The sequence below is a fragment of the Chlorocebus sabaeus genome, chromosome 11 (assembly GCF_047675955.1).
Source record: "Chlorocebus sabaeus isolate Y175 chromosome 11, mChlSab1.0.hap1, whole genome shotgun sequence".
Taxonomy (NCBI): domain Eukaryota; kingdom Metazoa; phylum Chordata; class Mammalia; order Primates; family Cercopithecidae; genus Chlorocebus; species Chlorocebus sabaeus.
The window spans coordinates 15986114-16013339 of NC_132914.1; the positions used below are offsets into that span (position 1 = coordinate 15986114).

Below are 27226 nucleotides of genomic sequence, written 5' to 3' on the forward strand. Positions count from 1 at the left end.
GACTTTTATTTTTTGTTTGTTTTTTGTTTTCTACAGGTTGCCATATGTCTACTGTGTGTCGTTTCAATCTTCCTATTCTCGGTCCAACTCTGAGTCTACGGTGGAGATGGACACATGTTTTCCTTACATTCCTATATTCTAGACTGGTATTTACCACAAACGGAGGAAAAAGCTGAACATAAGACTAAATATTGAACCCCTTGGTATTTCAATATTTTCCAAGTTTTAAGTCTAAAAATCATCAAAATCCATAGATGGTTTAGGTTCTGATTTTCTAGGATAGTAGTTTTAGCCAACATATATATAGACACAGACACACAGACACACACACACACATGCACTCACTTATATATACGCATTCATCAAATGGCAGTGGGGATTTGAAAATTATATAATTTAATATAGCAGTTAGTGTAGTGTCTTTAGTGCCTTAGAAGTTTATCATCATTTCTACCTGTACCAATGCACCTTTATAGAAAAAGCATTCTAAGATTAAAATAAATTTCAGATTTTTTGGCAGTTCCTTTCTTTTAGTACGTTTGCATTTGCTCCTCTACAAAATGAAACTCTTTCATTGTAAAAAAATTATTTTACAGTAATTTTTGGGCCATTCATACCAATACATGTTAGAAATAAAACACATTAATACCAGGAACAATATTGTAATGCCACACAAAGTGTACAAACAGAATAAACTTGGCTGAATAGACAAAGGTATTTGGGAGACTATAATGAATACTCTGCAGATGACCAAGAGAGAAATGTTTACTTACTGAAAACTATGGCAATACTACATTGCATAATTCAAGAAAATTTTTAAAATCTTGTTTCATCATACTTTAAATAAGACACATTTACAAGAGCTCATGTTTTCTTAGTGATGCTTGGCTTGAGGAATTTTTTAATTTGTAGTGAACAAAACTTCCTTTCTACTGAACCTGAAAAAATGACCTGAGAAAACTGTATAGTAAAGTTTCCAGTTTTTCATCAAAGCTATGTGTGCCAATCATTCATCCAAAAAGCACCATCATCATGTAATTCTGAATAATCAATTACAGAATTAAAACATAGCAACCATAAATGACAGTGATCCCTTGCATTTATAAAAAGCATCACCGTTTTTAACGATATTTATTGACCTAGAAGTCATGAATTATTCATAGCAGATAAAAGATCTCCAGTTATCTGATGGGATCCAATTCTACTCAATCTGCCCTCACAAAATGTTTGAAGCCTCCTGGCATTTTGCCCTTTGTAGGGGCTTGATTCTTCCAGTTATTTGGTTCACAAGAACATCTTGTATTTTAGTGAAGAATAAAACATCCTCCTATTGCGATGAATAATGAAGAAAATGTCTGCAATCCAATATTTTGAACACATATCATCATTTAAAAATTCCGACTTGACTATATATTTTCCTTAATGTTGACATGTTAGTACTCTTGTGTTTTTAAAAGGCTTCTGAGTTTTGCTTCTGGGGTTATGCCAGGTCAAATTATTAATGTACCCTCCCTTTCCACTGAGGATATTTGACACGCTTCGCATTTTTTACATATTAAACATTACGCTCTTCTATCTTCCTTTACAATTTCCATCCTCCTCCCTTAACACTTCCTTCACATACTGCTGGGCCCTGAAAGCCAAATAAGAGGTTTTAACATGAAATCATAGGCAGAATTTGGAACAAAAATATTATTTTTAAAACTGAGTTGACTAACAATATAATGTAAGGCTATAAGATATTTTAGTAGTTTAATCACAGTTTCCTCCATTCTGGTTCCTCATTTTTTTCTAGCAATGGTTCAGGTTAAGTACTTTTCATGGATACTGATTAAATGAGTATTCCTAAGCAACATGGAAGAGAGGACAAGGGAGGGAGAAGGGAAGAAAATATTTGTTGAGTGCCTACAATGTACTTGGCATTTTGTTAGAAATTTTTAGAGTACTGGAATCAAATCAGACACTGGAGCCAAATTGCCTGAGTTGAATACTAGCTCTACTGAAATCCCATCACTGCCTGTAAGATCGTGGGCAACTTACTTACTTACTTTGGACCTCAATCTTCTCATCTATAAGAACAAGGTGAATACATAATGTAGTTCTGATCAAATTATGAGCTCATATGTGTGAAGTACCATGGCAATGGTTGGCTTATGGTAAATGAGATGCTAATATCATGAGATCTCATGTCAAGTGCTCTTAATATACACACAGACATATAAAACAGACACAAAAGGGAAAGGAACACAAGGAAACTTGAGAACTATAATACATTGATAAAAGACATTAAGGAAGATACAAATAAATAGAAAGACATTTTGTGTTAATGAATTGGAAGACTTATAATGTTAAAATGTTCATCCTACACAAAGAAACCTACATATTCACTGCTATTCCCACCAAAATACAAGTTTTTATTTCTTACAGAAATAGAAAATATAATTCTAAAGTTTATAGGGAACAATAAAAGACCCAGAATAGCCAACGCAATTTCAAGTAAGAACAAACTTGGAGGCATCACATTTCCTGATTTCAAACTATATTACAATGCTATAGTAATCAAAACAGTATCATATTGGCATAAAATGGGCACATAGACCAATGGAACAAAATAGAGAGCCCAGAAATAAACCCACACATATGGTCAACTGATCTTCAATAAAGGCACCAAGAATACACAATAGAAAAAGGATAGTCTCTGCAAAAAATGGTGTTGAGAAAACTGAATATTCATGTGCAAAAGGATGAAACTGGACCTCTATCTTACACGAAAAAAATCAACTAAAATGGATTAAAGACTTAAATGTAAAACCTGGAACTATAAAGCCCCTAGAAACAAAATAGAGGAAAAGCTTCATGACATTGGTCTTTTTCTCCTTCTAATTCCAACATTAATAACATGTGAATTGCTATGAAGATAATACAATTTTGAAACACAATAAATAAGAGGAAAAGCTTTTCCACTCCTTCCCATAAAAATCCCACTGAACTTACAGTATTTCAAACTTACTGCCTCCCTAAAGGCCTCCCCAAGTATTTCTCACTGATTTTTCTTCTTCCTATTGACTCCTATAGCATTTATGGCCAGAACAAAATAGCTAAAACTTGGTTACATACAATTTAAATAGCTAAGTTGCACATAACAAAAGATGTACATTTCTGATAATAAATAGCTTACCAAATTTCACTTCTTAAAAACTCATGATGAGCTCTACCATTTCTTAAAGTTTCTCCTTCTCTATCCTTTCCTAGTTGTATTTTCAAATAGGCCTTGGGCCTGAATTGAGTCAAAAAGCAGTAATTCTAGGATCTGTAGCTTAATTGTGTATCTACATCAATCTTCTTGTTTTGCTAATGCATTGTGATCATGTAAGATATCATCACTGAGGGGAATTAGGTGTAGGGTACACAGGAATTCTCTATTATTTTTGCAACTCTGTATAATTATCTAAAATTATTTCAATATAAAAAGTTGTAAAAATCATTTATTCTGCTGAACACATACTATCACTGGCTGATTTTGAATTGTAAGTTATACATACTCAGGAAAACACTATGGTCCCTGAGGACAAGAAAAATTTTACATAGTTCTTTGAACTTCTCCCACAAATATTAGCATTTTATTGGGCTTATAGGGGGAGGACTGAAGAAAGGGTGGAAGAATTGGGAACACAGTAGGATTTTAATAAATATTTATAAACTGGTAAGTGAGAGACATAAGAAATCGTGGGTTAAATTTTGGGACCTGAAGACTCAAATGTACTGCGTTCTTGATTTTACCCCTTTCGGAGCACCGCTAAAAAGCAGATTTAAGATACGAAATATTTGAATGGAAAAAAAGTCCCAGGTTTTGGAACAGATCACTATTATTCATACTACCATGTGTGGTTGAGTCTTCCATTAAACCATCAAACTCAACATGTGCTTCCAAATGACTAGGAACCTGGCTCAGTTGTTAGATTCAGTTGTAATTTATGGGGTTCTTACTGCAAAAATAACTCAATTACTTTTCAGACAAATAGTCACCATTTTTTATTCGTACTTTTTCTTTTTGACTTTACCTCTTAAATTAGTACAATGGCACAAAACAAGAAAGAAATTTTTTAAAGATTCAAAAAACAGGAAATGCATCATTGAGGAAAAGATGTTATCTTTGTACCTAAAACAGTGGAAACTTAGGAACTTTAATCAACACTGCTGTTCATTCTATTTACCGTTGCATAAGTTTTATAAATGCCACCATCAAAGAGCAATTTAAAATCATTTTTCCAAATACTGGGGAAAGAAAAACGATCTGACTTTAATTTGGTTTTATCTAAAACTTAACTATATGGAGCAAGGTGTCAATAAGCTCAAGGTTATGGGTTCAACTCGGCTACTTAGTTTCTATCAGCAGAAAATTTGTAACAGGGACATAGACTATATGTTTAATCCCCAAACACTTACCATGCAATCTAGCTCAATCCATTCCCACTTTTATCAAATAGCACAAAGTATCATCTTAAAATCAAAGTTCATCCTGTCACAATTGTTGAGGCTTACATTTTATTTTTAAACAAAATTCACCCTTCTATGATTTAAACAAAAAGTTCTAGTTTTAAGGAACCGCAGGAAAGCTTCCCATGTGCTCTGGCCCACAGAATATTTTTTTACTCACGTAGTCTATTCTCACTAGAATGTGAACTCCATGAAGGTAGACAGCTCCTTGTTTTACTACTACAGTGTCAGTATACACCCAACAGGGCCTGGCACTCAATGCACTGAATGTGCAGCTCACAAAAAGTGATACGATTTTCTGAAGCTGAAAACACATGCCTCAAATGGAAATTGAGTACTCAGCAAACTTAACACAATGATTCCTAAAGTGTGGGCCTTAGACTAGTAGCATCAGCATCACTGAAGAACTTGTTAGAAATACAAATTCTCTGGCCTCAGTGCAGACCTATTGAATCAGAATCTCTGAAGGTGGGGTCCTGAAACATACATTTTAACAAGCCCTGCTGGTGATCCCAAGGCATGGTAAAGTTTGATATCAACTGTTATAATCCAATAAAAAAATACATTTCCAAACTCAGCTCTGGTTTGGTTTGCAGCAGCAGTGCTAAATCACATAAATTCAGCCATCTTAGTACAAAAGTATTCATACATATCTTGGAACAAATGCCTGGGAAATGAGTTTCTGCATAGGATAGATATTTGGGCCAATAATGGTTGATCACTGTTACGCACTTTCTGTAGCAATGTGTCTTGATTCCTAAGAAAAGCATGGCAGAGAGAAACAAGAGACATAAAACATAATATTAAGCGGGAGATTATAACTGTGAGGCTTCTCCCCAGCTCACCTTGGTTATGGCAAATCTCCTAAACAGAAGTTATTTACTGACCACAGAAGCAATGTGATACAGTGTTAACGTGCCTACACCAAGAACCAAAGACCTATGTTTTTGTTAACCAGTTGTAAGTTATCCAAAAAGTGACATAATTTCACTAGAATATCTCATCGTCTCAATGAGCTAAATAATACCAAAGTGGAAAATTCTGTGATTCAATGAGAGTGTCACAAGGGTCTATAATGTTCCAAAACAAACATTTCCAGATGATAGAAAGTGGGGAGGGATAATAGACATGCTGGATCCAAAAGGCTCCTGATGCGCCAGGATAATTGATTAAATCTAACAAAATAATACTTAAGAGGATGAAAATAAACATCTATACCTGGGTGAAACATATACACATTGCTCAGGTACAGATTGGGGAAGGTTTGGCTCAGCAATGACATACATTAAAAAAAAAAAAAAAAGAGTCTCCATTTGCAATAAACTCCCCATGAGCCAACATCATGTTGTCTCTCATCCTGAAACCAACAGTGACCTTAGGATGCCTCAGCAGAAACAAAGGATTTAGAAGCAAAATCACAGTTATGCTCTGATCTGTTCTGGGTACACCGCATCTGAAATGTCTGTCTTCAATTTCAGGTCCACATTTCATGGAGTGCATTGTAGAGCAAAAGAGAAAGGATGATGCTATGACCTCATGGGGGTAAACTAAGAGACTCTTTGTAGCTAGACTATAGAAGAAGAGACTCAGGCATGAGTCAAGGCATGCTGGCTATATTCAATTTTGTGAAGGGCTGTCATAAGAAGAGGGATTTATCATGCTCTACGTGACACTGAGGGGATAAAGTTAAAGTCAATGCCTACAAGCTACAGAAAATCCTTTGGTTCCAAAGAAGGAAAAGCAACAAACAGGAAGAACTGTTGGAATAATTTTATTCCAACACTCTTCATGTGACATATTTGAAACCAAAAATTCCTAAGGCATTCAAACTACAACCTCCGGATATGCTGTCACATTCCTCCCTGTTAGGCAGTCCATGGAGGAACACAAACACTAATGTAAGGGTTTTGTCTATGTAGTTAATATCAGTAGACTGATAGTAGTAAAGGAGACTACCCCTGATAATATGGGTGGGCCTCACCCAATTCTTGGAAGGCCTTAAATGAAAAAACTGAGGTTTCCTAGAGCAGAAGAAATTCTGCCTTAAGACTGCAACATTATCTCCTGCCTGAGTTTCCATCCTGCCAACCTTAGAGATTTCAGTCTTGCCAGCTGCCACAATCAAAAGAGATAATTCCTTTGAATGAATGAATGAATGTGAGTGTGTGTATTCTATTGGTTGTGTTTCCCTGGGGAACCCTGACTGATACAGTTGTGCAAAGGCAGATGTGCAAGAATGATTTACTTCCAGTCATGTTGCATTCCTGTCACTGGAGACAGTCAAGTTCAGGCAAGGAAACCACTTTGGTCATAATAAGGAGGCTATTTAAAACATATGACCCTTGATACAGTTTTAAAGCACGTGTGCCAAACTAGACAACATAGTCTAATTCAAATGTTTCATTTATTTATTAAGTCCTAGTATGTGTCAAATACTGCATGAGGCTCTAGAGGTATAATGAACAGAAACAGCTACTGCTTTGCCTTTTTGGTAGGTACATGGATCCTGCACGATATGCAGGGGTACCAGACCAGCTCTTCTTGAACACAAAATTGGTGCTCAACAGATACTTGTTGAATGAACAACTGAATGAATAAAACTATATTTTAAGACTGTAGAGAAATAGATAAATACACACACATACACATACATGTACATATATGTTAACCGAAAACTCTATCAAAAATATTAAAATGTTTTAAAGCTTTAATTTATATAAAGATAAGATTTGATTATTAAAACATTATATGAACACACCATGTTCCCTTCTCCGACAAGGCATAAGCCTAAGTTATTGTCCTAAACCCTCCTCTCCTTTTCGACTGCCCACTTTACATACTGATACTTAAAAAAAAAAAAAATCAACTCAATGTCTCTTCATGTGACGTATTTGAAACCAAAAATTCCTAAGGCATTGAAACTACAACCTCTGGATATGCTGTCACATTCCTCCCTGTTGGGCAGTCCGTGGAGGAACACAAACAGCCAACTGCTGGACTGAGTGTATTCATCTGGCCTTCAGTAGTAGACAGCCAAAGAGTTCACCATGCTGCTTCTCCAAACACAAATGTTAAGAAACATAAGGGGAAAAAAATGGATGCAGATCAATAATAACAGAACCTTAGTATTAAGGCCACATTTGTATCAGACTTGTAATTTTTCAAAGTACCTTCAATGACATAATTTCATTTTGTAAATTGCATTCTGTAAAAATTTTACCCGCATTCTGTAAAAATTGAAAAAGAACAAATGAATCCATCATTGGGCAGATGAATAAAAGGAGATAAGGATGAAATTAAAATGAGGTTTTAATCTCAATCTTTACAGTCAGTTGTGTGCTTCTTTACTATCAGATCATAAGGACAGGACACAGTGTAATGTAGGCTATTTACATAACAATGAGGAACACATTCTTTAGCAAAAGATGATTCACCAGTTTGTTTGTTTTTTTAACACTTGATGCGAGGCTATAAGAAATAGAATACTGCATCACAGGAGAACACTCTTATATAAAAGTTGCTGAGAATTTTGGCTATTTTGGTTAGTAATGCACCTGGTACTCCCAGAGGGCTTTGCCATGCATCGGTTATTTATTGGTTACTGTGAATTTCTTATAAAAACAAGATCCATCAGGTTTTACAAAGTTTGTATGATAAAATTCTAATGGTCATTTCATTTCCTAATATAAAATATCTGAGAAGATGTGGAAAATAACTGAATGATACAAAATGAAAACCTTTGATAGCAAAGTTGCAAGAGCCTTGCATTGAGTCATAGACTGGAATTCTAGACTTGGCTTTAGCACCAACAAGCTGGGTGATCTCGCCAAGGATCTCTCTCACATGTATCTCTCATACGTATGGATAAGCTTTACATATTTGTTTATTCATGCTGAAATTATCTATTTCAGACTGCCTGGCCTTCACAATATAGCAACTCATTTTCTATGGGATGGAAGAAATTATGGCTGTTTTTCTGAAACCACATCAATTTTCAAAGGCAGCTGTAGCAACAGACATGCATTTGCACTGGAATTTTGGCTTCAAGGCCAGTACCACCTTGAAAATCTGGCTGATTTCCGCAAACCCATAAGTTGGAGAAATACCAGGAATAAAAAGGGGAATTACAAGGATGATTTAAAATTTTCTTCCCTCCACTTAAAGTTAGTCTTTTCAAGTTGCCAAGAAAACAAGTCGAGATCAAAATGGAATTAATAGATAGCTAGTATTTAACTACAGAAACATTTCAATGAATAAATTAGCCATTAGTTTAAAATAAAGGACAATTGAATTTTAATAATACATTCCAATAAAAAAAGCAAGAGCAGAGATAGGCCCTTTTGGCTTTGAAAAATAATTCTTGATTTTGTTTTGTTTTGTTTTCCAGTATTGTTTCCCCCCAATTATATTTTTCTTAAGAGAAAAGCCTTAACTAAGAAATGGTCATTGTCAACCTGCAAAGTACTTAGCCACCTACCAGTAACAATTAATTTTCATTTTTTTCTAGTTTTTTGTTTACTTCTATTTTCCTATGCCATCTTAAGACCATTTCTCTTTTTACTTCCTGGGCATACAAGAAAGGTCAACAACGACTTATAAATTTCACAAAGGTCTGCCTTTTATACATATGAATGGGCATACACCTGCAATTTGAAAACATGGTTTCATTGGTCTTGGGGTAGAAAACACAAATTACAATTGACGCATCTAGGCTGTTTGCCTCTTTTCGCTTTTCTGTCTTTGCAGGTAAAGGAAGAGACAAATGCTGTAAAGCCACAGGTTACCAGAGCACTATATTTTAGGCCAACAGAAAGGCTCTTCTAAACACATCCAAACTTGTCTCAAAACCACCTCCCTCCCTTTGGTCCAGTTCTTTAAAAAACAATTATTCCTCTAACCACCAACTACGCAAGGAATCAATAGGCCTCATTTCTCGTAATCCTTCAATTTCATAAACCAACTAGGAAAAGCTTCTTTACATACATACATGTGTTAAGGGGCCATGCAAGCTCTGCATCCACATGGGCAGAGGGAAGCATAATCTGCCCTTTTTCTTATCTTGATTAATGTTTTTAGCAAATTTACCATAAAGATTATATAATCTTATGTCTACACTCCCATGTTCACTGTAGAATTTTTCACAATAGCCAAGATATGAAAACAACTTAATGCTCATTAATGGATGAATGGATTTTAAAATATCATTTTATATTTATATATATGTGTGTATATATATGTGTGTATATATATATACACACACTTATACACAGACACACACACACACACACACACTGTGGAATACTATTCAGCCTTAACAAAGCAGAAAGTTCTATAATTTCCAACCACACGGATAAACATAGAGGAAATTACGCTAAGTGAAATAAGTCTGGCCCAGAGAAACAAATACCATATGATCTCACTGATATGCGGAATCTAAAAACGTCGAACTCATAGACACAGAGAGTGGAATGGTGGTTAATGTCACTGGGAGAGGTATCAATGGGCCAAATGGGGGCATTGGTCATAGGGTACAAAGTTTCAGTTACACAGGAGGAAGAAGCTCTGGTGATCTATTGCACAGCATGGTGACCATACTTCATAATAATGTACTGTACACTTCAAAATTGCTAAAGGAGAGGATTTTAAATATTCCAACCACAAAGAAATGACTATTGAGGGGATGGATACACTAATTCACCTGGTTTGATCATTCCATAATGCATATATGTATCAAAACATCAAATTATATCCCATAAATATTTACGGTTACTATTTGTCAACAAAAAATAAAACAAAAATCTGTGATTGATGGTGAAAAATATATAGAATCTTACAAAATAATGCTCCAAAAGTTTAATGGCTAGTTGGGTCCTCAAGGAGGTAAAAACTGAGATACAGGGTTGTTGTCTGTCTTCACATTCACGTGGTATGCACAGCCGAGGCCACTTCTTATACCTGTGGTCCTCAAGTGGACCTGAAACCTATGTGATATTAGAGCCACGAATAAACTTGTTATATCTTCCTGAAAAGTCCATTTTAGTCACTGAGTTTTAGGAAAGATTGTTTTTATGTTTAAACAAACAGATACATTAGGAATTCATAGTAAGTTTTGCATACATTTTATATAACTATAAAACATGCAAAATGCTTACATGATTCTGAGATGCTTACATAGCCCAAACCCCCTAGATCTTTCTTTCTCCTATTAGATGTACTTTGAAAACAATGTTCGAAAAGCATCATACTATGCCATTCAGTCTGAAGAAGGGGAAAAATTGGTATATAGCTACTTAAGTAGAGAGAAAGTTCTAAAACACAAAAAGTAGTTCTATCGCATAAGAAAATTGATCTACCCGAGATGCGATTGATGCTTCTGTTTTTTATTTTATATATATGAGATCTCATAAATATATCTCAGTCTGAAGTATACATATATTTTGAAGCAGGTTTTGGTGGTTATCTTAAAAGTCACATTTAAAATTAGAATAGTCCCTGTCCCACTTAAAAATAAGACGAAAAATGCTTTTAAAAACTTTTTTATAATTGACAGAGAATAAAGCAGGCAAGAACAAAAAATAGGACGAAAAATCACTTCTCTTTGTGCCACAGAAAAAAATATCACAAGCTTGTTTGTTTTTGGCACCCAGTTTATAGCCTAGCAATCTGAGTCTACGAACTTAAGCCTTCATGGATGAGTGCACCAATTGGCTTTTGAATTACAGGATAGCATTACTCAATTAACTTTGAGACTAGCCCTTTCAAGCAATATCGTTAGCTGTGGCACACAATATTTCAGTTCTAAAATGAGAATGTCAACTGTGAAACTAAATTTACAATTTCAGTTGTTTCTCTATCAGCCCCCTCCCACACTTACTACGAATTTGAATAATACAACTACAAGAAGCATTGAAATAAAAACGTGTGCATTCTAGGCTTATGGGCAAGTCTTATCACTTTAATTACTTGGAGCTTGTCAAAATATAGGCTGATGCACACAAGGAAATCTGTGCCCTGCATGCTACATTATTAATGCTTCACCCTTAAGCCAATGAAAGTAAATGTTTACCTGGCTGGGGCAACAAAAGATAGAAAGGGCTGGGAAATCATGACCCTACACTTTGCAGCGTTCCCATAGAGTTCACCGTACTATCCCTATGCCAGCAAGCTCACTTGAAGACCGAACTGCAAGATACAATTAGAAGGAACAAGAATTCCCCCAGTACAGCAGACCATGTAAATACTTATATATTACACACATGTGTGTGCACATACACACATCCCTCACATGTTTTATCAGTACTCTTTAGGAATTAGCACATTATTAAATTTTGCCTCTGCTGACATGTCTATGGTCAAACTGTCAATGAAAAAGTTCTGGTAAATGTTAAATTCTGTTTTAAATATAGAGGGCCTATCTATCACCTGGGCTTAGGAAGCCATCTGCCACATACCAGAAGCACTTTCACATTTAAAGGTGTTAATTTATTGGTGACACTAACATATTTCTGGCTTTTTACAAGATTAAATATAAGCCATATGAAGTATTGTTACGATCATCTGTAGTCAAGCTATAATTGACATTAACCAGATTTTAGGTTTAAGAAAGAGAAAAAGAGAGAAAGTATGTGTGTGTGTTTGCGTGTGTGTGTGTGTTCAGGGTATGCTGAGCAGGGATATGGAGTTTTTACCTTATAAGCTGTCTGACTTAGTGAAAACCAAAATACTCACTTGAATGCAAGTATATCTTTAATTGTATGTTTTCACTGTGGAACTTACAAATTAAAAAAGCATACCTTAACAAATTACAATAATATAAGCTAATTTTGAGCATTTGCAATGTGCCAGGAACACTTGCATGTAACAACTTATTCAATCCTAGTAACAACTGAGGTGCTATTATATGTTTTTCATAGTTGAAGAAATTGACAGGTTAAGTAACTTGCCAAAGTTGCCAAGTTCACAGGGCTAACAAAAGCTCACACTCCGGACTCCAAGCTATATGACTCCTTGTTAGCAAATGGGCAATAAGGTCTTGTTTATCCTCAATTCCTACTGGTATTAAGTGTGAGGAAAGTAGAGCGGACAAGGAAGACGTGAAGCCTCTGAAACAATTCAGTGAAGAGTTACTGAATTACATTCCAGGAGGTATAATTTCTTGCAGACTTAAACAAGCAAAAGTTACCTATAAGATTGATAAAGTTTCTGCAGTACAAAGAGAAATGCGTGATACAATGACGAGGCAGAGATATCAAATAGCCATATTCACAAAGAATTAGAATCAACATAAATTCAATGTTGTTGTAGTCTATTTTCAAAATGGTTGCATATGAGCCAGGCGTGGTAGCACACACTTGTAGTCCTACTTACTGGGGAGACTGAGGTGGGAGGATCCCTTGAGTCCAGGATTGGAGGCTGCAGAGAGCTATGATCATGCCACTGCACTCCAGCCTGAGTGACAGAGGGAGACCTAGTGTCTTAAAATCAGATTGGTAGATATGAAGTAGTCTGTGGTCGTTTTCACTGAACTGTGGAAAAAGGCTTCACAATTGTTACCCATGCATCAAACAAGTGCTACTTTTAAAATGTGAGGTGCAGTTACAGGTCTCAGAAAAATAATTTAATGTTGAAATAGGAAAACACTGTCTGTTTACAGATGACAGACAAAAAGGCAATTGTTAAAGGTATGTAGTCTGTCATTGTCATTTTCACCTAAATGAAAATAAACACAAATGGTGGAATGTATTTAAGGCAAATAGAGAAAACAGTCCAAAGAAGATTTGAATGTTGTTAGAGTTGGAAAGAAACTTAGTGAGCAATGTCAACCTGTGCATGTTACATAAAATAAAAATAAGTTCATCAGAATTCGATCTCCCTGTGCAGGTGTTATCTTCAGCTCTGGGTGTGAGTCGCACTTCTAGGGGCAGTGTATGGAGTAAGGACACAAGAAGATGATATCTAGAACCCTGGAAGCTTCAACTTTGAGAAGTGGGCAGACGAAGAGCAAACCCATGAAAACAGCTAGTTAGGAGCAATGGAGAGAGAGCAGCAAAGCCAAAGAGTGTGATGTCATGGGAGCCAGGGAAGGAAGGAATTTCAGGAGAGAATAAGCATTGGTGTGATGATAGAAAGAAGTCTAAGAAGATCAGAACTGGAAAATGATCATTAGATGTGTTGGTTATTGTTTGGTAGTGACGTTAGCAAAAGCAGTTTCAGGAGCGTGGTTATAACAGAAGATGGCTATGTTTTAAGCAATGAATGGGAGAATAAAAAAACAGATAAGACAGTAAGGGAAGAACTCATATTCAATAAGCTTGAAGAAAAGAAAAAGATGAAGCAGCGGACAAAGAAATGCGTAAGGAAAAATGGTCAGGTGAGAATGAGAGGAATAATTGAAACCATGTGGGGAAAGGCAATGAAAACAGGTGTCCCAGCTCAGGCTGATGCATGAGCCTTGACAGGAGACACCCAACTTGCTCCAAGATCATGAAGATGGGAAATGGATGGACACACGTAGAGCTACGTGGTTCTCTCACCTGAGTTTTTTTTTTTTATGTTTGACTTCTTAAATCGCATGTAGGTTATTTTAACAAACGATACAAGGTTTTTAAAAATCTCCTTCCCTTATTGCCCATGGGAAGTCTGGAATGAAGGAATAAATGGTCAGCCTCAAGCCTAGACCCTGCACTCACAAGGAGTTAGGCAAGCTCTTGCTGGCAGTGTGCGTCTTCTCCCACACTCCCTTCCCTCCATCCTCCACGCACAGGAATCATTTCCTCATTCTCCAGATCCTTCCACCAGCTACGGAAATTAGGTTCTCACGCCATTAGAAAACACTGAGGAGATTAACAGGGAGGAGTTTAACTATCTTCAGTCGTGTGAAGGCTGGCAGGTTCTTAGCCTTGCCAACTATCTATTTTCCTTGCGTGGTTTCTGCCAGAGGCAAGAGCAAACAGCAAACAGAAGAAAAGGGTGGTAGCAGGAAAGAGTACTCTTGAAAAAATTAAAAGAAAAAGAAGAGACAAAGACTTAGAAGAGGGAAGATTACTGCTGAAATTAAACCAGAAGCAGGTTACAAAAGAAAGGTTGGTCACAGAATTAAAAAGCTATTATGTGTATTTGTCTAAGATTTTGTGGATTACCTAATGTATTGGATTATACAGCTTATTTCCAAACAGGTTTCCCTCTACAAACATGCACCTACCAGATATCTGTTTGAGTCTTTTCCTGAGAACCAAAAGCTCTGTATACAGTTAATTATGGTTCCTTCCCTCAGTAAGAGACTAAGGCAAGAGGTTACCCTGAAAGGTTATGCTGCCCTAATATTTTAGCAACCTCGACTTTGGAATTCTTTAATTGTAAGATCGAAGATATATTTTTCAAACTAGATATTAGATACATTTTTCACTTCCACCATTTCACCCTTAATCTTAAAGGTCTGCTAGTGATTTCTCAGATGGGAAACAAAGTCTCTGAATTACTGATGTTAGCCAGAACTTGCTAATTTAAATTCACTGTAGAGGGATTCGCAATAGCTATCTTGCTTAAGGGCATGCACTCCTAAAGTTTCAGGAATCCTCAGGATTTTCCAGTGTTGGGCAATAATGCAATTCTGCTTCTGATAAAGCTAGATTCACTTAAGCATTTTTAAAGCACCTAACACATGCTTGACACTGGGCTGTTTGCTGAGAATATAAAAATGAATGATATGTAAACTCAGTCCCTCAAGATCTCATACATAGAGAAAAGCACAAGTATGTATTTTATAATTTCCACGATCTGATTTCTTTGGAGGTTGTTAAAAATCAGAATGCCAAGACCTCTGATATATCCATTATCTGTGTGTTATCAGCAAAGCTACTTCAACATAAATAAGCAAAAGGATATATAACAGTCAATTAGGCAAACTAAAAGTTCTAGATGAAGAGACTTTATCTAAAAGAGTAACAAATGAGCATAGGAGAAATACCAACTACCCACCTGCCCAATCCCAAGAAACGATAATAAAGAAACACAGTCACCCACACACACACACTACAACAACCACAGTGAAAATCTTACCTGACTTGCCCACGCCTGCTCTCCCAAATATTGCCAGTTTGACCTCTGCACTTTTAGCCATGATGGGTGCTGGTAGACAATTTACTGTTGTTAAAATTAGAACACTGAGCAAATCTTCTTGGTTCCAGTCTTTGGATTCACCATATCATTGTAAATCTTGGAAGAGTCCACAATCCTTAAACAAAAGAAATTTGGGAATTCATAAGAGACTGGAAAATGAATTAATATTTATTAAGCATCTAGTATAAGCCAGCCACCATTCACTTTATCAACATTTTCTAGTTTGATCTTTACCACTATCCTGTGAGAAGTCTATGGTAACTTACTGTAAATGATTTAGCTAATAAATGGTAGATTCAGGACTTGGATTTTGATCTGGTTGGTACTAAAACATGCATTAGCATTTCAGGACTTGGATTTTGATCTGGTTGGTACTAAAACATGCATTAGCATATCACATACAATAGCATTTCTAAAGTACTTCCTCAAGAAATTTTTTTATGAAGGTATTGATTCTTGGTAGTAATAGAAAGTAAATACTTAAAGTATGTGAATACACACATTTACCATCTATCTGTAAACATTCAGGGTACAAACACATGCAGTGGGGCAATGGAGAGAGCCACTTTTGGGCCTCTTCATGTCTCTTTGGGTTGAATAATATACATTCATATTAGTCAATTCCAATGCAACACAATTCAATTTTGCATCTCAAAGTTCAATTTTATCTCAATTCACACTTGATCACATGATGAAGTCATGTGACAGATACAGATACACATGTTCTAGGAATCAATATATAATATGTAGATTATATTTTTATATTTTGCTGGGCACCATGCCCTGGTACACAAACAATAAATGCCATGCTCCAAGTTATTATTCCTTTTCTATGATGACTTCAAGTAAATTAGTTTATAATGCTGTCTTAAAACTTGGAAAATAACATTACGTACAAAGTAAGCACATCTTATTTAGTTTGGTGCTTTAGGAATGACATCTAGGTTCTTAGGACCATGGAAATGTAAATTTGGAAAGAGCTGTGGTGGTGGTGGGGGCTGGAGTGGGGGTCATCTGAAGGAATCTTCTAGCCATTCTTCTAGCAAGAATCTTCCCTTAGGACATAACAATCATTCCATATTCCATTCCTGACTTACCACTTCCAGGTATGAAAGGTAGGCTCATTACTTCTGAAAGCTGCTTCATTTCTCCAATTAGGAGAAACTACCTTTCTAATATTGAGCTCTAATCTGTCTCCCTGTGGCTTCTACTCATTTGTCCTGGTTTTTCTCTATGAAATAACTCAAAATAAGTCAACTTTTTATTTCACTCAGAACCGTTCAAGGATCCTAGCATCTAGTAGGACCCTTGCTCCATCCTAGGCTTCTTTTTTCTAGGAACTTGAGGCCCAGCCTGTCCACTTGTTCTTCCTGGAATGCACACTCTCGTTTATGTTTTTTTGACCTTTACTCCCTTTTTCATCATGTGCATTGCCTCCTCAACATCTTAATCACTTTAAAAACGTGGTGTCCACTGCATTCCACTTTGAGATATGACCTGACAAACTGACCCAGTATAAATTCCCTGAGATTTTCACTATCGTTAATCTGCATACCATGGCTGTACTGTAGCACAGCCAATCACAATAAGCCTCACATCTTTTACATGGACTGCAGATCCCCTCTTTCTGAACTTTTGCAATCAATGGCTTAAACCTAAATACAACACTGCACTTTTACCCGTGTTAAACTTAATCTCATCAGTCTTCATAATTCATTCAGCTTTCAAGTCTGTAAAGACTTTTTAAACACAAATATGTTATCTAAATGTGTTAACTGTTCCTGTTAGACTTTTTCCATCTATAAATTTTTACAAAGAGCTTCTTAAGAGAGAGAAATAAAAAAGTGGAAACCCTTCTGAAAAAGTATTTCTACAAAGACATTAACATGCAATTGTTTTCTTCCTTATGTATTTAAGCTATCATCCTGTACCTAACAAGGTTTTGTATTTGCTGATTTTCAAAGTGCCAGAGCTTCCTCTGAAGGAAGGAAAAATCAACATTAACATTAGCTATTGTTTACTTCATCCTCAATAATGAAAAAGTGTCTAAGTAATCATTAATAACAAAAACCAGAAGCTTAAACATCTGCAATTTGTCCAGTCCCATATTTTTGGCTAAAGATAAAACGATTTCCTTATTTGTCAGTTTAGATGCATTCATTAAGAAAAGGCCCCTATGTCTTCAAGGTTTAGTGCTTCATCACAGAAACATAATATATGGAGATATATTAACTATTTAAATTATAAATGAGAAGAGGTGCTGGCAAGTATTTCTTTGAAACATTGAAGTGTCTGGAGCTAGTATAAACAATAATTTTCTATTTCATGCAAAACTGTTAATATCCATGGATATAAAATGCAAGTAATTATCTCTCTGATTCATATTTCATGAAAGTAGCCATCAAATGTGATTTTTTAAAAAATGACAAGTCACATTTTTTAGTAACTCCTAAATGGCCTCAGAGGCATAGGAATTTCACTTAAGAAAGAGAAATTGTGTGAGCTGTTTCTTCCATTTATAACCTAATAAAGATACAGCTGGTTATTGTCAACCTAGTGTTATGTTTAGAAAAATCACTTAAAGGAAGACACAAAACTGACATGAGTTCTTCAACATTTTATTTCTCACATGAAAATGTGAAAAGTTACATTTGACAAGATAGAAAACAAAAATAAATTTGTAAATTGTTGTAATAAGTAAACTGTTGCCAAGTTTCTGATGTTCACAATAATTCATAATCTGAGAGCTTCCATATGTGGATCTAAGAAAATCCATTTGTCCTAATGTTCTGCTGAAATATTCTGAGTAGGGCTGAAATTTGCCATTCACTTTTTATGTGGACGGTGCTTTATTAGGACAAAAACATCTCAGCTCCTATCACTCCTAGAGGTAAAGTCATACCTATTTAGTTTGAAGGTGTAGGGTTTTTTTTTCCTAAACATAAATTAAAGGAAAAAGGAAAAACGCTAGCCTCCAAATCCTGTATTATTAGTGATGCATTCAATGATTTATTCCACACTTACGCTACGCACATACAAATAAAAGTAGCTCCCTTCGAAGAGCTTACACTCTGCTAGACCTATGCACTGTAACCTTATTTACTTACTTATTTAAAGAAAGTTTTCATTCCTAACAAATCATTCTCAAGGCTATATTTATCAAGGTTCATGCTTTCTGCTTCCTCTTGGGGGTGGGGCAAGCAAGCATCTTTATAAGGTAATCATGCTTGGAACTTCTGTTTTCATGCGCTCATCAAAATCAACTGTAGCTATTTAGGGAAGCAAAGACCCTAGTCTAGTCCTGGAAATGAGATTCTCTTCTTTTTTGCCCGCCTTTTCTCTGGTTCTGAAATCAAGTTTTCCTGGTCTCATTACTAGGAATTCTCCCTCTTCTTATCACTACGCAGTACCCACAGCAAACCAGGATTAATTGTATAAGCTCCTTGGCTATTTAATGTTGCTCTGAAATCAACAGGTATCTCGCAATAATAAACAAACCCATTGTGGACTGCAAGTCACTTGCTTTCAGGCTAGGGAGAAAATGCAGCTTTAAGTCACAAGGGCATTTTTCTTCTCAGCTAGGAGAGCCCTGTCAAGCCAGGCTGCCGGTGTTCACATCTCCCTGTCAGCGAACCCCAAAGCCACCCTGGGAGGAGGACCCGGTGACCAAGAGGACTGACTCAGAGGCCGAGTGCTCTCAGGGGCTCGGAATGGGTCTGCAGGAAGTCGTCCCGAAAGAGCCACCTGGACACGTGCGTGACACTCACCTGTTCACACTCTCCAGGCCAGGAGAGCCACGGTCCTCTCTGCAAGTTCGGAATGGGTCCCCCAAGATCGCGAAGCCCTCCCACGCTGCGCAGCCCAGGCTTCGGGTTGCGTTTCCAGTTGCTGGGCTGCGGTCGTGGGTGGGACTAGCCGCAGAAGCAAGTGCCACTGGCCCGGCGGGGGTCTCCTCACTCTAGCTCGCTCCGACTAGCGGCGGAGGGACTGCGGCAGGACGCGAGCTGAGCCCGGCCAAGGCCGCTGCGCTCCGCGGCCAGGATGCTGCAGTGCGGCGCTTCGGCGCCCCCTACTGGGTTCAGGGGTAGACTCCTCCCGCCGCGCTGCCTCCCAGGCCTGCGAGCTTGGGTCTTTAACTTGCTGCACCCAAGACGGGCTTCCCTTTTTCACTGGTCATTTCCAGGCCTCTAGGCTCTCACCGAAGGGCAGCTTTCCTTGGTTAAAAGCTTGCCTAAGAAAGCATCACTACGTGGTGTTTTCTGTTCCTTACTTCAAATGATCCTTACAATATCTCTTTGAAGTATTTTTAATTATCTCTCCATGATACCCAAGAGGAAACTGAAGGAGAAGGCAATGCAAGGCTAGTAAATGGCTGGAATGAAATCCAGACTGGGAGATGCTAGGAAAAACAAACACGGAATTCAATTGAAATTCTACTCATGTATTTGAGAAAGTTCCAAAAACTTCTCGTCCTTCTCACAAGATCAGCATTTATAGGATTTGCATTGGAGTCATACTCCATTATTCTCAGACCATAATAAAGACAATTAATATGCGAGCTGTGCTGGACCTGCTTTCATATCCCTCATCTGATTTGATTTTTACACCCTCTCTTCATGTAAGAACCAGTATTATAATTACCAGCCTTTCACAGATGAGGAGGTGAGCTTCAGAGAGGTTAAATGATCTCCCAGAAACTGAAACTTCTGAGCAAAGGAGCAGTAAACACTTATGTTATTGTTTTTCCCTTACAAATCTGGGTATTCTTACCAAGATACCAAGCGGCTTCCAGAAAACCAGTGTTATGTAGAACAGACAGGGGCCTAGGGCAAACTGAACGATCTGCAGAATGTCATCAATGGGAAGGGAGGTAACCATGGGGGCAATTTCCAGAGGCCAGGCTGACCTGGAAAGTCACTGCAGCCACGAGTGAATGGCTGAATGGAATAGCTAGATCTATGGCAAAAGGAGGAGTTCCCTTAGCTGAGCAGAAGTTGCCCTGCTAGTTCTTTGAGAAAGCTCAAACACTGTATGGTTTATGAGTTTCCTGATCCCTCATGTATCCCTCCCTCCACACCCACACATCTGGATTAGATGCCTCCCTCTATATCTCACAGGACCCTGTGATCTTATCATTGTGTTTGTATCGTACTCATTTCTGCTCCTCAGTCCTCTCCATTAAACTGTGAGCTCCCAGAAGCCAGGAATGTACTATGTGTGACTCTGGATTCCCAGCATCATCCATACAGTGTATATACCTACAGCTTGGCATATGGTAGGTAGTTAAAAATACCTACTGAATTGAAGGAATTAAGATAAAGAAGAAGTTGTGACAGGATATGTTTGAGCTTTTTTACATACTGGATTTAGGATACACCAGCCAGTAAGAAACTGAATGTATGGGGCTGACATTTAAGAAAGAGGCCTGGAAAAGAGAGAGACTTTGGTGTCTTAGCACGCAGAAGACCTTTGAAGTCTGGGATGAGATAATAATTGCCCAGATTGATTATATAGAATCTTACAGAATTCCAATTACATGGAATTGTGTGGCATTAAGGTGTTCAGGTTTCACATGTTACCTTGTTTCCCCCATTAAATCTTATACTCAGGGCAAGATTTAATTTTAAAAAAATTCTGTGACCCTATATCGATAAATATACTGTTTACAGAGACTTGAGTTGGAATTCCCACTTTGCCACTCTTATTTAATAGGAGTTATTGACCAGCCTGGCCAACATGGTAGAGACATCATCTCTACTAAAAATACAAAAAATTAGCCAGGCATGGTGGCACGAGCCTGTAATCCCAACATTTTGGGAGGCTGAGGTGGGCGGATCACCTGAGGTCAAAAGTTCGAAACCAGCCTGGCCAATGTGGTGAAACCCCGTCTCTACTAAAAATATAAAAATTAGCCAGGCGTGGTAGAAGGAACCTGTAATCCCAGCTACTCTGGAGGCTGAGTTCAAGAATCACTTGAACCCCAGAGGCGGTGGTTGTAGTAAGCCAAGATTGCACCATTGCATTCCAGCCTGGGTGATAAAGAGAGACTCTGTCTCAAGAAAAGAAAAAAAAAAGAGTTTTCGAAGCGGGCCCAAGACAGGTCCCATTTGTAGTAGTTCTTTTGGAACTTGCCGGTGGGACCTGATTCTCTCCATTTTCCTGCTCAGCCCATATACGACAGCACTCCTCCCTCAACTAGGGAGGCGTTTGCACACACACCTGCAGTTCTTGATGTGCTGCTCTAAGAGAGATGAAGTAGCTATCTTGGAGCCTGACACCCACTGTGTTATATTTTCTGTATGTATCCTATATTCTGTAGGCTGCTTCCTTTGTCTCGAAAGCAGCAGAAAGAAGCATCCTCTCTTGTACTGCCTGCCTCATGGATCAGTAGGAAGGGCAGAGGACACTTTGTACTTATGGTTCCATGATATACGTCTGCTGGGCAAGAATTCTCCTGGGGAAAGGGGAAGTCCTTGTCACATTCCAGTCTCTTAGCCTGGCCTTAGGCTTCAGCTAAAACCTCTAACACAAAACAAGTAGATGAAGAGTTCGTATAACCACAAAGCATGTTAGAAACTGGAATTGTGTGTGTGTGTGTGTGCGCGCGCGCGCACGCAGCTGTTAATCATGTTTGTTGTAAATAATTCAAACAGAAGAAAAAAAACAAAGATGTAGACAATCACTCCCAGAATCACACTATCCAGAAATAATAACCATTGTTAACATACGGGGACCATCATCATTCCAGATATTGTAGGAAACAGACATCTTGATGGACAGGTATGTGAAATGGCACAGATATGCTAAGTGTCATCATACTGTAGATGCTATTTTTAATTTAAAAGTACGCTTAATGAAGCAGAAGATAAAATTAAAGTGAACATTAAAGAGTGGCTGAACTTTAGATATTTACTCACTTCATGAGATATTCACCCTAAAGATTCCTTTACAGTTTGAATTATTACATAAAACCAGATCTGAATTCATTACGCTTAAACATATATTTGTTTCAGTCAATATCAACTGACTGTTTGCTATTTTAAAAGAAGAAAATAGCTCTTTTATTATGTCTCTTTTTTTTTCTTCTCTCTTATATTTTTACACAGGTTTTATTTGTTCATTGTCAAGATTTATAACATTCACATTCCACTTACAACTCTCATTCCCAAAGTTATTTAAACTTAGTTCTATATTGAAATAGAAAAAATTTCTTTAATTGATTCTTTTATCATGGTTTTTCTATTATTGATTATTTTGATTCATCACTTGATATCTTCATTAAGCAGTGTTTTCAAGAAGGTCTTGCAGGTGCTGTATTGTATAATTGAGAATACCTGTTTCTTCCTTTTCTTGTTGTTTTTAAATTTGTTATTAGCCTACTTTTGCTTACAATGGCCTTCCTCTCCTTTTTTTTCCCTGCGTAGTGTTTTTATATTTATTATTTGTTTCATTTTAAGATCAGGACTCATATTTGCTATGATACAAATTCAGTTAATTGTGCTTGACTTCATTCCTACCTTATCTGAAGCCTGTTTGTTTTCTCTATAAAGCAATGGTTTGAAGATGAGCATTGTATTCTGTCTACCATCCTGAGATGAGAAGATGGTAAAGGAAAGAGAAGAGGGCTTCTGAGTCTCTGTGCAGCCTCTGATAGAGGTTACATGCTCTACTTTTGTTCTCAGGTTTTGCTAAAGACTCTGTCTCAGGATTTAGTGCAGGCAGTCAGGATCACATACTGTTTCAGAAAGATTCCCTTAAGCCTGAGATTGCATTCTTCATTCATTCTTGGAGCCCTCTACTCTCTCTCCCAAGCCATTTCCACTATGACTACTCACTCTGCCCTCTCCTCGCATCAGAAAAGTATAGTTGCTCAGTTCATTTCACTCCAAATTTGGAGACAGTCTTAATTAGTGAGAAAGAATACTTAGGATTTGATCACTCATCAGTACTGCTTCTGGAAAGCCGGGACTTTCTACATCGTGATCTTTTATTTTCTTTATTTCATTTTGCATGGCAACAAATGATACTCCTTTCCTTATTTCGTTGCTACTAATGATTATCTTTTGACTTTGGGATGGGCATTTTATTGCTGTTACCATTTATTTAGTTAAATGTTAGGCAAAGGCAAGACTGATTTTAGTTGAGATTGAACTTTCCTGTTTACTGGGAACAACTATAAAGGCTAACCAAAATATACAAAATAGCTGTTTGAAGCATTGGCAAACAACCAAGGCAGGACTGCACAGCTGACAGAAGAAATGTGCTAGAGTTTAGCCCCACAGGCACACACATTTTCTTGTTGGGGTCACCTTAAGGGCCCATATCCATGAAAGTGAAGCCCAAACATCATTGAGAGGTTAGAGTTCAGGGCTACTAAGGCAGCGGGGTTCAGAAGGCTATCAGAAAGGGCAGCAGCCACAGAGAGAGAAGCTCAGATATTTGCTAGGATCTTGGCTAATTTCAGGGCTGCACATTGCGTGGTGAGTCTCTGAGACATCTGGTAAAAAATAGCTTCCTAAAGTCTGAAAGCTCCTGAATCCCAAGATCTGAATTCCAGAGTTCTCTGAGTACTGAGAAGACATCAGAGGTTCAGCGCAGTCGGAATTCAGCAATCTTTGTGAAGTAGGAGTGAGGACAATGCCTTAGGCAGAAGAGCTGTAACCTAGGACTAAGGGTGGATCTGAAAGACATCCCCCCACAACAAAGACTGAAATGAGACCTTTACAGGAGCAATCTCATCCACCAGCAAATTAACAGTCTGCCGAAACAAAATACAACACTCTTGAAAAAGTTAACAGGATCCAGGGCCTGTATAACCATCATCTACAATGTCAAACCTACTGAATTAGTCTGCTCAGGCTGCCATAACAAAGTACCCCAGAATGGGTAACTTAAACAACAGAAGTATATTTATTACATGTATGGTGGCGGGCGCCTGTAGTCCCAGCTACTCGGGAGGCTGAGGCAGGAGAATGGCGTAAACCCGGGAGGCGGAGCTTGCAGTGAGCCGAGTTCGTGCCACTGCACTCCAGCCTGGGCGACAGAGCAAAGACTCCGTCTCAAAAAAAAAAAAAAAAAAAAAAAAAAAAGAAGTCCAAGAAAGTTTCATTATGAAGCCTCTTCTTTTGGCCAGCAGGCGGCCCTCTTTACGTGCTCACAGGACTTCCTCTGTATGAGTGTGTGGAGAGACAAAGAGAGCTTTGCTGTGTTTCTCTTTATAAGGACATTGGTCTTATTGGATCTGATACCACCCTTATGACCTCATTTAACCTTAATTCTTTTTGGAAAAGTTCTATCTCCAAATAAAATCACACTAAGAGTGTGGCTTCAGTATAAGCATTTTGAGGGTACGCAAACATTTAGTTCATAACATAGACAATAAACATTTCCAGATAGGCAAGAAGCACATAAAATTTACCAATACTCAAGAGATAAAAATAGATGATAGATGATCTATATATTGAAGTAATTAGATGAAGACTTCAAAATTGCTAGGATTATTATGCTAAAACCAAGAGAGGAAAGAATGGACAAAAACAGATAAAAATATAAAGTATTTACCATATTTGTATCCATTTGGGGGTATTTCACAGAGAAATAGAAACTATGAAAAGGATCAAATAAAAACTTTAGGACTATAAATAAATACTTAAAATTAACAATGCATTTGAGGGGTTTAACAGTAGATTAAAAGAATGGAAGACGGAATTAGTAAATTCAAAGATCTGTCATTAGAAAATGTCCAAAATGGGTCACAGAAAAAATAGACAATGGAAAGATGAAAATAGAGAATGAAAAATGTAGAACATGATCAAAAGTCATAACATACATGTAATTGGAGTTCTAGAAAGAGAAGAATGAAAGGATGAGATAAAAGCAATAGTTGAAGAAATAATAGCTGAAAATTTTGCAAATCGAATGAAAGATAGTAATCTCTCAATTCAAGATGTTTCACGAGTCCCAGGCAAGGTAAATAAAAAGAAATCTAAACCTACATACATTTCAGTCAACTTTCTGATCAAGATACAGAGAAAATACTAAAAACACCTAGAGAAAAAAACAAAAAAGACACACCGTTTTTACGGAAAAAATACAGTAAAAATGGATTATAGCCTCTCAATAGAAGCTATGGAAAACCTAAGACAATGAAAAAGCATCTTCAAAGCGCTGAGCTAGAATTCTATACTTGTTGAAATAAGTCATTCGCAGACAAAATTTGAGATAGTTTATTGGTTGCTAACAGAACAATGAAAAAAATGATTTCAGATGGACGCAAAAACAAAAAATTCTAGTACTATCAGCAACTCCTGATAGGGTAAATAAGTGGGTAAAAATAAATGAAGATTAACCAATGCAAACCACAAGTATAAAAAGGTCTTGTGGATTTATAATTTCTGGAGGTTAAATATATGACAGTGGGAAACAAAGTAAGAGGTAAAAATTAAGTTGCGCTGTTATAAATTTCTTACACATTGAGGGATTTGGCAAAATTACTAACTTAGACTAATAATGTAAGAATTCACTTGCAATTTCCAGGAAAACACTAAAGGTATCCCAAAGTATAACCAAAAAACCTAATAGAGAAGATAAAATAAAATATAAATATTCCATTAATACAAAAGAAGGAAAGAAAAGTGAAATAAAGGAACAAATAGATGGAAACACTTGTCAACAAATAAGAAGATACTAGACTTACATCCAACTATCTCAAAAATTACATTCAATGTACATTACTGAACACTCCAATTAAAACACAGAATATGTCAGATTGGATTAAAACGGATGCAACTGTATGCTTTTTACAAAAATCACTTATTAAATATAAAGGCACAAATAGACTGAAAGTAAAAAAAAAAAAAAAAAAAAAAAAAAAAAAGATGTTCCATGCAAACACTAGTCAAAGGGAAAGGTCAATTCTGCAACCGACTTTGATTCCATGTCATTCCATACATGAAAGTTAGCCCAAAGCCTGTGTTCTGAATCATAATGCTTCACTACTTTTATAATGCAGCGAAGTTCATCTCCCTTTGTAATATTTCCTTGCCTTGGCCAAGGTTGATTGCCTCCATTCTTCTTTCCCATTCTCAGTTCATTTGGTGGTGTTCCGAGCACGACAACAGGAATACTAGAAATGAGCATGTGTACAGAAAAGTAAGCTGTGGTCAGTATTTTATGTCTCTTTTGCAGATTCTCACTCTGAATCCTCCCGCTCATCTGGTCATACCCTCTGGTGGGCAGGATTGCTGGAATGACAGCCCACTTTGTTGAGGAAAGGGAGAAGACAGTGAGTGCCTGTATCTCAGCAGATCTTTGAACCATACTCTTTGAACCAAATTTAGTTCTCATTAGTCCATCTCTGTTTAAACTATTTTTCCAGACTATTGGAGATTAGATTATCCTAAAAGAATTGGATTTCTTACTAAATTTTTATTGCTATCACTTTTACTGACTTTTAAGTGGACAGTAGAACAGTTCTAAGATTAGTTGCATATGTCTCCATGTTAGTACTGTGCAATAGGGAAAGAGAGAGAGAGACTATCTGCTAACAGTAAATGCAGTTTAGTTATCACTAGTTATATAAGTATTATAGTTATATAAGTTAGAATCTTGA

The 27226-nt window shown here is 37.0% G+C and overlaps 1 protein-coding gene across 2 annotated transcripts in view; it reads right to left on the bottom strand.

The window, feature by feature from the left end:
* Nucleotides 1-19694, bottom strand: part of RERG (RAS like estrogen regulated growth inhibitor) — a 112343-nt gene extending 92649 nt beyond the window's left edge. The window contains exons 1-2 of one of the 2 annotated variants that reach the window (XM_073020507.1): nucleotides 19383-19694; nucleotides 15556-15730 (exon numbers count right to left, since the gene is read on the bottom strand). In XM_073020507.1, coding sequence (XP_072876608.1) covers nucleotides 15556-15616 — 61 coding nt within the window. In that variant the 5' untranslated portion in view covers nucleotides 15617-15730; nucleotides 19383-19694. The remainder of the gene's footprint in view (nucleotides 1-15555; nucleotides 15731-19382) is intronic. The other variant, XM_007967762.3, reaches the window with a different exon arrangement.
* Nucleotides 19695-27226: the final 7532 nt, after the last annotated feature.